The sequence below is a fragment of the Acanthopagrus latus genome, chromosome 16 (assembly GCF_904848185.1).
Source record: "Acanthopagrus latus isolate v.2019 chromosome 16, fAcaLat1.1, whole genome shotgun sequence".
Classification (NCBI taxonomy): domain Eukaryota; kingdom Metazoa; phylum Chordata; class Actinopteri; order Spariformes; family Sparidae; genus Acanthopagrus; species Acanthopagrus latus.
Window position 1 is genome coordinate 22,166,909 of NC_051054.1, and position 13,320 is coordinate 22,180,228.

A 13,320-nucleotide genomic window follows, 5' to 3' on the forward strand; every position below is an offset into this window, starting at 1 on the left:
GTTACGTCGTAAAACGTAATGACAGCTGTTGTCAAATTGCGACACGCCCCGTTCGGAGGAGAGCACTTCCCACTGACCCCCGTCGCAGAAAGTAGACAGTTTTAACAACCTTACGTTTTTTTTTTTTTTTTTTTATGTCTAATGTCCACACTTATAGAACATTTATTCACTTTTAGTTTCCACGGCTTGAATTTCTACATTTCTAAAATGTCTCTTCAGCTTCGACAAAAAACAAACTTCTCCAGTTGGCTCATAGCTGCTGTCACTGTCAACCACTGTCATTAAAGATGTCAAGCGTGTCAGCGATCATTCTGCCAAAAATCTCTTCAGTTGTGAAGAAATAAAAAAACAATCTCCGGTGCCACGACGGTCCAATACCTGGTGCCTTCTTGAATCCTAAATCTAACATGAATTTCAGTCAGATGGATTTATAGAATATTATAGACATATTAGAAAATGTGTTCATATTTTGTTATATGTAATAATCTGGTAAAGCAGTAAGGCTGTCATTTTGTTTGAATCTGTTTGAACCAACACATTTTTCCATTAGAGAAGAACATTTGATGGGGTGGACAGATTGATACACTGACCATATGTTGGGGCTAAAAAAAAAAAATTATAAATGCTTGAATTGTTAAAACCCTAGATAAAGATATAGGTCCAATAATCTGAAGATTACCAAAATGAAAAACAATAAAATGTTCATTAACCTTCAACATCTGATATCCTGGAGGGGGCAGATAGTAAAAAAAAAAAAAAAAAATCAGCAATCTTAAACTGCATCCATGGTTAACTAATGTGAGGGCCCATCTGCTTTTCATTTGTGGATGTTGTTATTATCACATTTGCAAAGCTGCTGAATGAGAGCAGCATCGACCTGTGATTTGATGCATTAATAATGTCTGGTCATTAGGACACATCACTTACGGTTTCGTCAAAGACCCATTAATGTAGTGGTAGTTGTCTTTTCTTTGATAGATTAACATTTTGTCAGAGTTTTTGTCGAATAATGGTAAATTACAGGGATGGCTGCAATATTTCATATTAAGCCCTGTTAGTGTAAAACCAAGAACAGGCTTAGTGAGATTTTACACTGTGGAAACAATTTTTCTCCTGTCTCATCATGTGTTTCCATTATGTCAAAGCCCTAAAACAAACCCACAAATACAAAACAAATTTTTCTCGTTCATATAATACAACCCTTGTGACAATATGACGGCTCCACAGTATTATAGGGAAATGCCCCGGCAGTCTTTGGTTTAACAATGCTCTCATTGAGTCCTGCACCATCTGCTTATTACTGGACTGGAGAGAAAGTCAAGGACAGCTTACATAACATGGAGCTGCAGTCTGTCTTACCAAATAGACTTAGCAAACAAACACAAACACTGTTTATTCATTTATTAAATGCTAAAGGAAAACTGTTACCTAACTTGCCATTGGTCCATTCACTCTCAGCGTTAGACTGTCTTAACTGGAGGGATAGCCAGTCACTTTTAGTGTTTTTAGAAATAGTTCAATCAGTTTATCTAACACCACCTGAATTATTTAGGTTACACATGCTGTATTGCATTTCCAGTCAACACATAAAAAAAAAAACATATTTTTCTGATTCCTAGTTTCCTGCTTTTAGTGAATTTAGCAGAAACGCAACAGTTATATGACACTACACCAAACTGCTGTAGATGGAGGGACAGCTCGAGGAAGGAATCTTGGGATGCAGGTGAGCTGCTGGTTTGCAAGAGAAGCACTGTAACACATAAGTCATCTCAACCTGACCCTACATCACGGTTCACAGCTCCTGTTCCCGCTGATTTTCCGGCTAAAATGGGTGTCACAGTGCCATGCGCATCACTGTGCCCCCCCCCCCCCGGCACTGTCACTGGCTTTCCACCAGCCAACTCATTGTAATTCCGGCGAAAAGTCAGAGGACTGCATGTACCACGCATCCGAAACAGGTAAATTCATGCCCAAAGCTAAAATCATTCATTCAAGGGATCAGGATCTGTTTTACATGCCCTACTGATTTTACACTGGCTGAGTGGTGCCTGTAAAACATGAGCTCTTCAAAACAACAGCAAATTATTACATGTCTGACTGCATGTGTGTGTACATACATCTGAGTCAGCTTCATCATTCAAGTCTATGTGCATGCATACAAGTCATTTGGCAGCGCAGAGGAACCACTCTTTTCTGTAGCCAACGCCATAAGTACCAAAACCGCCATAAAAGTCCAAATGCAAACAGTACAAGTCACCTGTCTCCATTTGCCCTGCATGTTTTTGGATGTTTCCCTGCCTCAGCACCTCTCATTCAAATGAATGGGTCATTATCAGGCTTCAGCAGAGCTTGATAAAAAGCTGAACATTTGAATCAGGTGTGTTGGAGGAAACACTGAAGGCAGGGGGGCCCCTGGGACCAGGAGTGTTGTCCTGTTTCACTGCAGACATGTTGACTTGTGAAAGCAGGAGAAGCACAGGTGAAACTAATTCAATTAATGACGGCTCAGTTCCATTACGTGTCCCAGTAAGCCGTGAAGGTGGAGGAGCATGCACAATACCAGGACCCCGACACTCGCTCACCTAAATGTAATGCGGTCTTTTTTTAAGATTATCAGTTAAACCTGTACTTTCTCCTGACAAATCCACTGCTGGTCTGTAGCAAGCAGGCTGTGGTAAGAAATCCCCACTGCAGAAATGAATAAAGACTGTGTTCTTTAATAATTTGCATCATTTAATGGAATAATGGAGAATGATAAATGAATGGGTGTCCATAATTCCATCTATCTATCTTTCTATCTACTCACCCTCATGTGGATGGAAGTCAGGTGAAGTTTCATATTCCACAAACACATTTGTGGAGCTTAGCAGTGAAACGGTGTTGCAGCATTGTCCAAGGCAACTGAAGAAGATGGTGGGCTTGGTTTAAAAAGCAATTCTTCATATCCACACAGCTCCGAAAATGTTCAAGTTACCTGAATTTCCATCTCCATTTCCATAATATAATAACTGGATTTTCTTCTCCTTTATCTTAACACTGAGAGGGAGACGTTGATGCTCAGGTTGTAATTAATCAGTCCGATAATGCTAATAATAAGTATAACAACAATAATAGTAACAACAATCTCAAACGTATGATCCATCTGGATTTGATCTATTTGTTTGACTCGATCTGGAGACAGGCACCTAAAAATGTCACTTGTATGTATGTACTTCTATGTAACAACAAAACATGACATTATTAATCCATCTGAGAATTCATTTTCCTTCAAACTTTGACCCGAGGCACCCAGTCTTTTTTTTTTTTAGGAATATATGTCTCAGCTCCTGATGTGGCTCATGAGACCTTTGTTGCATCTTTGTTCTCAGTCATCTTCTCATCCAAGTTCAGGAATGACAGAACTGAGACACCTGTAGGCTTACTTGCGCCATGCACGTTTGGTACCTGAGGGAACAACCCGCTGGAACAACCTGAGGCAGAAGACGCGACTCTCTGAGCACCAAATGGAAACTTTATGCTTCAGTCATAACAACTCGACACACCTCAGATGTTTCCTTTGGCCTCCTCCAGAGACTGTGAAGCCTTTTTTTTTTGTCTCTCTCTCTCTCGTTCAAAGGGCGGATTTGTTTCTGGCTTGTTTCAGTTCTCATTCTCTCGATCAGTAAGAACGTTTGGAGAAACAGCCGTCGAGCTGCTGATGTGCCCTCGAGCAAGGCACTACACCTGCACAGCTGCCCTGATCGAGCAAAAAAAAAAAAAAAAAAAAAAAAGTCTCTTTGCCCATCTATTAACGCGGTGGAACTTCAAGTCCTGACTGGAGTTGGCGGTGTTAAATGACTGAAGCAGTGGAGTCTGTAACTGATAGAGGGACTAAATCTCATTATGAGCAGCACCAGCAGCTTGTAGACTCCCCCCTGAAGAACAATGTGGGACTGGATGAGTGTGTGGGCACCTGTTAGCTGCTCGCAGTCTATCACCATGAGGAAGCGGCGCTAAGTGGATGTGACTGCTCTGATTGCGCTCCATGGGAAAGCGAGAAGAAATAGCCTACCTCTGATCACCAACGCGTCATATAATGTTTCAGCGGACGCCCCTCCCCCTGTCTCGTTTTTTCCCCTCACTCAACCTCTCCTTTGACTCACAGAGGCGGCTCACCACTGGTGCACGGACCGTGGAGGATACGGGCAGAAGATGGCTGACTTAGCCGGGCACCGCAAGCCCTCGGCGGCGTCGCCAGCGTCACACGGGCCGCTGAAAAGCTGCAAGACATCCGCCGTCTGGCGACTGTAAACAGCTGCCGCTGCCTCTCTCGCCCCCCCTCTCCTCTCCCTTCCTCACCGCCAATATTGACAGAAGTATCACAGAGAAAACATGGCAGAGATGGAAAAAGAGGGCAGACCTCCGGAAAATAAAAGAAGCCGAAAACCAGCTCACCCGGTGAAAAGGGAGATAAATGAAGAGATGAAGGTAAAGAAAGGGGGTCTGTGCCCAGTTGCATGTGATTACGCGTGGAAACAGAGTGGCTGTGAGGAGCGTGCATGTCTGTTGAAGCACTAACTAGGCGTCCTCAGCGGCAATATGCCGTACACTCAAGTGCAATTGGCTGCATGATGGTCAAACTTTGATTTATGATTTATTTTATTTATTTTTTTATTTTTTTACCCAAGTTCTATTGTCATGTGTCCACGCCGAGAGCCAGCCTCAGCAGCGCGCCCTGCCAACATTACAGCCTCGCACAATGGATGCGGCACCCATTCACTGCTACTATTCTACTAGTAAGTTTTCAATCATTGAGGAATACGGTGTGCGTTCCTGTCGCTTCGTGCCATAATTTCGCCGTTTGTGTGCCCTGCCTTTCGCGGCTTGCCCAGAGTTAATGGAAAATCCAGTGCGTCAGTGAAGGCGTCAACAGTGCCTCTACTATTACTATTAATACTGTTACTCCACGGCGCAACGGAGGGCAGCCAGTGTGCATAATTAGTAGAAATCAATGGGGGAACACTCGCATGTCCACGATGCTTTTTGCGGGTTCATGTCGACTGCGTGGGTTTGCCTCTGACTCGGGATGTGTGTGTGTGGACGTGTGTGGACGTGCGTGTGTGTGTGTGTGTGTTTTGCCCAGCTGCCCAGAGGCGTGTGATCCAGATGTGCGTCTGCGAGCTTTACGCACTAGACAAGAGCACATTGTCTCCCGCGCTGGGCCCGCATCATCCTATCCCAAATAATCAGCCACACGTTGTTTGTATTTTCCTTATTTATTTATATATTTTTCACGGTGCACATTGTGATATTTGAGAGCCCTGAGCTCCGTGCGGTTCATTGTGGAGAAAGAAAAGTGTTCCTGGCTGGTTGTGTGTGTGTGTGTGTGTGTGTGTGTGTGTGTGTGTGTGTGTGAGAGAGAGAGAGAGAGAGAGAGAGAGAGAGAGAGAGAGAGAGAGAGGCAGGCTGTGCGTCCGCTTTGTCTTCATCTCCTCATTGTTTGTACACATTTGGCTGGAGACACATATGCAGGTGATCACATCGGGAATAATAGAGGGAAATGTGATGTTGACGCTGTCAGAGGAGGGTGCAGGCTCTGAGCGGGTCCTGAAACAGCCCTAGGATAAAACCTTTTTTTTTTTTTGTATAGACCTGTCCAAAAAAACAGCCGCGCTCTTTATTACTGGAACAAAATAATAATGATAATAAAAAAAACCAACAACAAAACAAAACAAAAAAATCCTTATTTTTTGATGACTATCTGGATGCTTTGTTACTGAGCTCAGCTGCCAAAGATGCATTTTTTTATTATCATTATCATCACAGAGCAATGAGGATCACGAATACTGCGAGGTAATGCAGCCTGTTTAAAGAGTGTAATCTACAGTACTGTACCATATTTTACTGTAGGTGTTTTCCTTAGTTGCAGCTTGAACAGATTCAAACCTGGTCAGAGTTGTCCTTTCTTGTTACCCAACAACAAAAAAAAAAACAACAACAACATAGAATTATAGCTGATGGGTAATTTTTTTTTTTCTTGATGAAATTAAAAACATAATTCTCATGGTGTTCAGTTTGTGAAGAAATAGTCAGCCCGTGCAGCCTCCTGCTGTCTGGTCCTGCTGACAGAAGGGGGAGGGATGCAGGGTGGTGGTGGTGGTGGAGGGGGGGTGTCAGGCAGGGTCTCTCCGTGGAGAAATTTCCTTATTTCTTATCAGGGGAGCACTTGAGGAGGTCTCAGTGGAGCGTTCAGAGTGGAGGAAATCTTTATGAGCAATAAAGTGTTTCCACATTTTAACACAGTTCCAGCTTTTATTTGCTCATTTTTATCGTTAGAGCAGAAAGACATTCATTGCCATAAATCTATTTGGAACCACTCTGAGACCAAAAAAAAAAAAAAAAAAAATCAAATATCTCCTCTTGTAATTTATCAGACTGACCGGGTAATTATATGGTGCCAGTCATCAGTCAGAAATGATATTTTATTTGCAGGTTTGCAAGTTGTTGGATGATAGATGCTGTGACATGGGTCATCCGTCAGGGTTCAGTGAATTGACATCTCTTGTAACATGTTTTGGAGAGCAGATGTGTCAGTTCAACATCTCATTTTAATGAGAGCGGCCTCATTTGTCATTTGAATTGTAACTGCGATCACTCAAGTTGTGGATCTGTGTTTCGAACCGACCAAATGAAAATGTCAGGAGCTTGTGATTTTTTTTTTTTTTTTTCAAAGAATGTCAATAGTGTTGTATTGTTGGTGCACAGGGAAAAACAACACTCTCCCGCAACTACTCCAGTTATTTTCATCAATACCGGTGAAGCTACTGAATGGAGCAGCAGATTTGGTTAAGGTGTCAAAACACTTTTGAAGGCTAAAGAAGTTCGATTGTAGCTCATTACAAAATCTGAATATCATCTCCTATTGCATACGTGCATACGTGCACACACACACACACACACACACAAATAAACTGGACAAATTTAATTTAGTCAAACAGCGATCCACAGATAGAAACTGGAGGACTAGAAAATTACTGCTACCTCTCAGTCATTGTTATTTAGACATAATGGGAGCTTTGGTGTGATATAACATGAAGTCACTTCATGTTTACGAGAGTATTAAACCTCAATGCACATCAAACTGTAAACCCGGACCCAGCTGTATGACCTGCAGAGCTGCACTTAATTAACACCATGCCATGGCTGCGTGATAATAGCCTGCCCCTGAACGGCAAATCCAGCAAGTGATGTTGAATGAATTGATTGTCCATAGACAAATCTTTGATTCTTCTCCTCCAAGTGTTCAGAACAAATAGATCCTGTTTGCTCTCTTCCCTCATCTTCAATATTTCAGACCAAAGTTGGAGAAAAACACACAGACACACAGACGCACAATGTGCCCTTGTGAGGGATCAACAGTCTGACAGTGTTTCCTTCATCTGGCTGCTTAATGTGTGCCACAGTAAAGTAAGCCGCGGTGAGTAATCAGGCAGAAGGAGGAGTGGGCATGGAGGGGATACGAGAGGCTGGAGAGCGGGGTAAGAAACAGTGGAGAAAGGAATGTATACAGCGCTGGGCTGGCTAAGCTGTAAAAACTGAAACCTGAGTGTCTCTGCTGGATCAAATATCAAGGAAAGTAGAGGGAAATGAAAGCAGAGGAGAGGGAGAGGCAGAGGAGGAGAGAGGGATCAGGGGAGTGGAAAAGTGGAGGAGAAGGAGGAGGAGGAGGAGGAGGAGGAGGCAAAGGGAAACTTGGCGTGTGGATTCGGGAATGTTATCACGGTGTACAGTGACCTGCTCTGGTTTCTAACCGCGAGGTGTCCAATTCCCACCACCATCATTACCACAAGCCCGACTGGCCATGACTGGGTCTTACTGGAGGGAAACAAGAGGCAGTCTGTGGAGAAGCAAGAATTTAAATGTATTTTAATCATTATCCACGACTGAATATATGTCAGTGAAGTGCCAGCTGGTGAATTGTGTCTTTACATCAGTAATTATCCCGTAAAGGCGCCGTAGAACCAGTGTCTTGTCTTTAACCGTGTGGACAAGGTGGGTATTTTTCTGCTGATGGTTTCTTGAAGATACATACGTGACAGGATCCTCATCAGATTAGAGGTCTAACCCATAGTGAAAAAACATCAGTAAAGGCAGCATGTTTAACAAAGTGAAGACATAATCTTAGCAGTACACAATAACCATAAAAGAACATACACACTGTTTGCACAGTGAGATGCCTGTTTATGAGGTGCACCAAGCAGGTGTCATCCAATATTGCCATAGGGGATTTTTTTAAATGTCAGAAACACTCTTCAACATGCTTCAATTCATAGAAACCATGTTTGTCTCAAAATTGTTCTGATATAGTATCAACAAAATATAAGGAGCTCCACTGATGCAGGATTTATTACAATCCAGATGTGTTATATGTGATAATTACATTTCTATAAGTTGGATTGAGTGGAATAAATCTGATTTCTTACCAAGAGACATAGCTGTGTACAGACGTGACAAAATGCAGAATGATTGGCTATTAATTGGCTCATTAATTCAATCAAAGGAAAAAAAAATGTTGAATTCTAAAATTTAGAGTAACAGCAGTAAAGACGTGTCTTAAATTTAGCAATCTGACTCAGTACGGCCAGTTACACAGCAATTTGTATAGCTAACATCAGCTAACACTGGTCATCATAAGCTACTGATAATACCAGACCAAGTAAGGCTGTAGCAACAGAACACCTGAGTCTGTTCAACTGAGCAAGGGTGCGTCTCTTACTCTTGAATTCAGCTGGAAGTGAAGAGGAGTGCGGCAATTAAAAAAAAAAATCTAAAGTGACCTAGTCTGACTTTGAAAACACATTTGATTATGTCTTTGATCATTTCTCTGCTCTGCTCGTTTTTTATTTGTTAGCAAACAGCCAGAACATGCTATCACCCAGTCAGTTTCTACCATTGCTACTGCTTTCTTCACTAAATCAGACTACACATGTAAAGCCTGCTGTGACCCCTGCAAGCTGCAGTATTCATCACCACCCTTACCACAGAACCTGTGGATGAAATTGCTATTCTGAGAGCCTTATCGTCTGTGGGGTTAAACACATTCAAAGTTTATTCCAAGGTTGATATCAGAGGGGAGAGCACAGTGTCATTGATATCTTTGGGGGAAAATGTGCTCAGTAAATTTCATGGATGAAATGTGAGTCTGATAATGGCATTAGAGGAAAGTTCATGGAGTGTCAACAATGGAAAGGGTCTCTACTTTTGGGAGCATGAATGCGCCAAGTAAACTCTACAGCAATCTGTCCATTTGATGTGTACATAATGTTGTGTGTCTAAGTGGACCTGCTGATCTGATGATGGTTCTATAAAGACGTCTTTAAGTTTATATTCATCCTCTGGGGACCATGAATATCCACTACAAATTGCATTACTCCTGCCTTTTGCTTTTTTGGACAACTCTGTCATGGACCAAAATATGAGTGAAGGTGTCATTTTGACTTGTTGGTCGTAGCAACTAAAATAGGCCAGGGTTCAACAAAAATAATTTAAAAATCTGTCCTGTAATTTGAATAATTTGAAAGTTGTTATCTTGGCCAAAGTCTTGCATAGACAGATGGACAGACCCATTGAAGTCACCCTCCCATGGCCATGCGTTTTAACAAAGGTTGCAGTTTTCGAACATCTCTGACTTGACACATAATGAAAAGATCTTGGTAGCTTTAAACGTGAACTGCAATACAGTTTGACCCTTTGTTCTGTTCGACTCTGTTAGAGGACTCTTAGAGGGTTGAATAAGGCTTATAAAAAGAGTTTTGCTCTGTGTTAAACCAGATGAAAAGGCTGTACACCCAGTGTACCATATAGACATCTGTAGCTGCCTCTCTGTTCCTCCACAGCTCTCCCAGAGCCAAAGTTGGTGCCGCGACTTTGATGAGCTGCCAACTGGGATTAGATTCCACTCTTAATATTGCTCCCACTTTCTCAAAGTAGTAGGGTGACACAGAGGACAGGATGGTAGAAAGGAAGGGGAGACACAGAGCGATGCTGTGTTTTTGTCTACTGTGATGAGGTTATTTTACAGCTACATCTGTTGTACTCGGGAGTGCTTGGGTTATGCTCCAACTCATTTGTTTCAGCTGTTTCCTCTGAGGGCTCCGTCCTCACAGTTTGGCTAATCGCTGCAGTTGTACTTGCCGATGTTTGTCAGAGCACTGTCATTTTTTCGGTTAATACGAATCGATGTGTTGGCCATGTACGCGGCATACGGCGACCGTATCAGAAAACTGCTGGAGAGCTGTTCTCTGCTTGTGTTTAGAGACCATTCATTTCGTTTACCGAATTAATTTGAATTATTAAAAGAATCTCTCCCAGAGACAGCATTCTTGTGCCACACCTGTGGACTACCCCCTGTATCCAGTTCATCTGTATGCATGCATCGAACTGCACCCGCAGTCTAAGTAGTTTAAAGTTTGTGGTGCAGAATGCCATGAAGATGTGTTCGCGGGCTGTCACCACGGAGAAAACATGGTTGTGTATATAGCTGTCAGAACCTAACTTTAGCTACGCTCAGGAAGTGGTACTAAATCTGACTTCCAGGAACCTTGAGGCAGAGCGCGCACTGCTGTCACATCTGCAAACTTGAGCTGTCCTCATTAACAGCCTTCACTGCTTTTACCGCCATTTAAAAACCCCTGTGACAAAAAGGCTTAGATTATAAGTGTTTGGATTAGACTTTAATTACCGTGAATAATCACGGCGAATCCTTTCCTTGTTGAAGGCTGACACCGTCAGACAGTAACCTTAAGTTCCAGATGTTAATGTCTGCACGTGATATGTACTGAGATGATCCTGCAGATACAGGGTTCTTATCTCCCCAAAAATGCTGGTTTGACTCCACCTGTCATTGACCTGCACCGTCCAAAGGTGCCGAACTCTTTCATTGACCACGCTGCCACAGCGGTGTTTCATAACAGGCAGATCAATAACTCCTGTCAGTCTTCATTAATAATGCCCTCGCAGCTTTAAGACCGTGTCCCGCCGCATTTATTCACAAATTGACTTGTGCAAAGAAGAGCAGAAACTATATGCTCTGTATGAACGAAGCAAAACTGATCCGTGAGCGGCGCTACTACTTCCAGATACAAATACAACACATCATGGATTTCTCTCCAAAATGCTTAGAAACAGAGTGAATATGCTGATGAAGCAGGAGAAAATCTGCCCCTGTCACTCCTATCGTGTGCCACACTGTCTCGAATATGCAAAGAGATACTTCTGCCTCAGTCTAAACAAGTGTGTGTGTGTGTGTGTGTGTGTGTGTGTGTGTGTGTGTGTGTGTGTGTGTCTACTCGTTCCCACTTGTATCTCTCTCACTATAATACCACTGTAAGCAATATCCAAACTGCTCTTTGTGTTGGTGTTCTGTTAATTGAATTTGTATCGAGTCATTGATTCAGTGGGCCAACCTGTTGTCTGCAGGCTCCGCAGGCTCTATACCGTGTCCGCATATAGGATGAGCTCTTCCAGACCTTCATTTCTGTCTTTTATGGAGCTGTGGTATTTTATCATGAGAATACTCCAGAACAGACCAGACCCATCACGACAGAGATCTTGTAGTTGCACTTTATTTGCCCAAATTAAATTCTGGTTTCAGACACGGTCACTTTTCCACCCACAGAAAATCACGAATCGATACTTCAGACCTGCCTCCAGCAGTGAGTGAACGATCTCCAGCCGGCCAAGTTTGAACTTTTTTCTCTCTCTCATTCTCTCGGTATAAAACACCACAGACTCTCTCTGCAGTATAATGTGCTGAATTCGAATTGCGCCTAGTTTTTCAAACCTGCCAACATGCAGAGTTGCCCAGGGCCCCTTTAAAGGTCCCATGTTGTAGAAAGTGAGATTCCCATGTTAATAAAGCATATCTATGTGCCATATGAATAATGTAAAGTATATGAATGCTCAATCCATGAAGAAAAGCACACAAGCGTCGTTTCGAAACCGTGCCTTCAAACGAGCCTCCATAAGGTTGTGATGTCACAATCATAGACTCATCGCCACTCAGAAATGTCCTCAACACATCTGTAGCAGCATAAACACCAGCCGAGTGGATGCAGAAACGCTGTGGGCAGTACCTCCTCAGGTCGGCATTAGGGGTGCTGCTGCAGCGTTCGAGAAAAATATTGTGTTTTTTGAACACTGTAGCGTGCACACATTCTCTAGTAAACACCCAGAATAAAAGTCTGAATTTGAAGATTAGTATGACATGGGACCTTTAAAGTAAATACGGGTGCTAAGTCTGCTCTATGTAAGTGCAAGATGGAAATATTTAATGAGAGTAGGGGACATCAGGTTAGGCCACTCTCCGAATTTGCTTTTTGCACTTTTTTTCCATCAGAACATCGCGATGCTTTCAAGGCAACTTCAGATGCACGGACTCTTTGCGGATGTGTGCGTGTGTTTGTTTTGCTGTTAAATTTAGATCAGCTTACAGTCAAGAGTCAGATGTGCCGGGTGGTGCTGAGCCGCTCCGACATGATCGCTCCGGCTCTGACATATCGACAGGAGCTGTTGTAATTGACTTTTAACTGCTTGATGAAGTGACTGATGAGTGACGACCGCTGCCATGGCGAGATAACGTACAGAGAAGCAGAAGTTGAACTGGCGTGAAAGAATGGAACGACCTGTCAAACTTGTCAACTTGATCTTGAGCAAGGCCACCAATGGCAACGAGTGGGTCGACTCTGTGGCGATGTACTGAACAGAACATCACTGCATGGCGAGCGGGTTTGTCCTCAGGTTGATGAGTCTGTAACATTACTAGATTATTACAAAATTGTGCCTGACTTCTTTATCATCATAATACGTATTCAGCAGCAAAATATTTGGAAAACATTACATAGGAACGAGGAGGACCAATGTCTCCTGTAAGCCGATCGTTTAGTGACCTGTGACTAACATTTCATCACACACACCAAAATAATTACAGCTGATTCATCCTCAGTTGATGCTGTAGTTGGTTTCCAGAAAGAACATTTTCATCTATGTTGTGGAGTCCGATGATAGCGGAGCTGTTTACCGTAGTTTAGGGTTCAGTGAATTGACGCTTCAGGGAGCGTTCCAGCTGAGAGGTGTGTGGTGATGATGGCCTGTGTGCATTAGCAGGGTTATGTTTGTGTTTTAGGCACGGTGTTTATTGACCGTGTTGCGAGAGGCTGTTATGGAGGAAGTGCTTTACTGTTTCACCTGCACAGAGTTTTATTTATTTTTTGCGTACCTGCGTTAACTCCCTCAGTCTGCTCTACACTGCTGTGCAGGTGGAGCATGTTGGCACCACCTCGC

General features: G+C 42.9%; 1 protein-coding gene across 4 annotated transcripts in view; it reads left to right on the forward strand.

The window, feature by feature from the left end:
- The first annotated feature begins 2,465 nt into the window (after window positions 1-2,465).
- The window catches only part of sobpa (sine oculis binding protein homolog (Drosophila) a), a 42,799-nt gene continuing 31,944 nt past the window's right edge, over window positions 2,466-13,320 (forward strand). The window contains exons 1-2 of one of the 4 annotated variants that reach the window (XM_037072769.1): window positions 2,466-2,674; window positions 3,369-4,467. In XM_037072769.1, the coding sequence (XP_036928664.1) occupies window positions 4,372-4,467 (96 nt within the window). In that variant the 5' untranslated portion in view covers window positions 2,466-2,674; window positions 3,369-4,371. Of the gene's footprint in view, window positions 2,675-2,949; window positions 4,468-13,320 lie in introns of those variants that run through there. The other 3 variants (XM_037072770.1, XM_037072771.1, XM_037072773.1) reach the window with 3 other exon arrangements.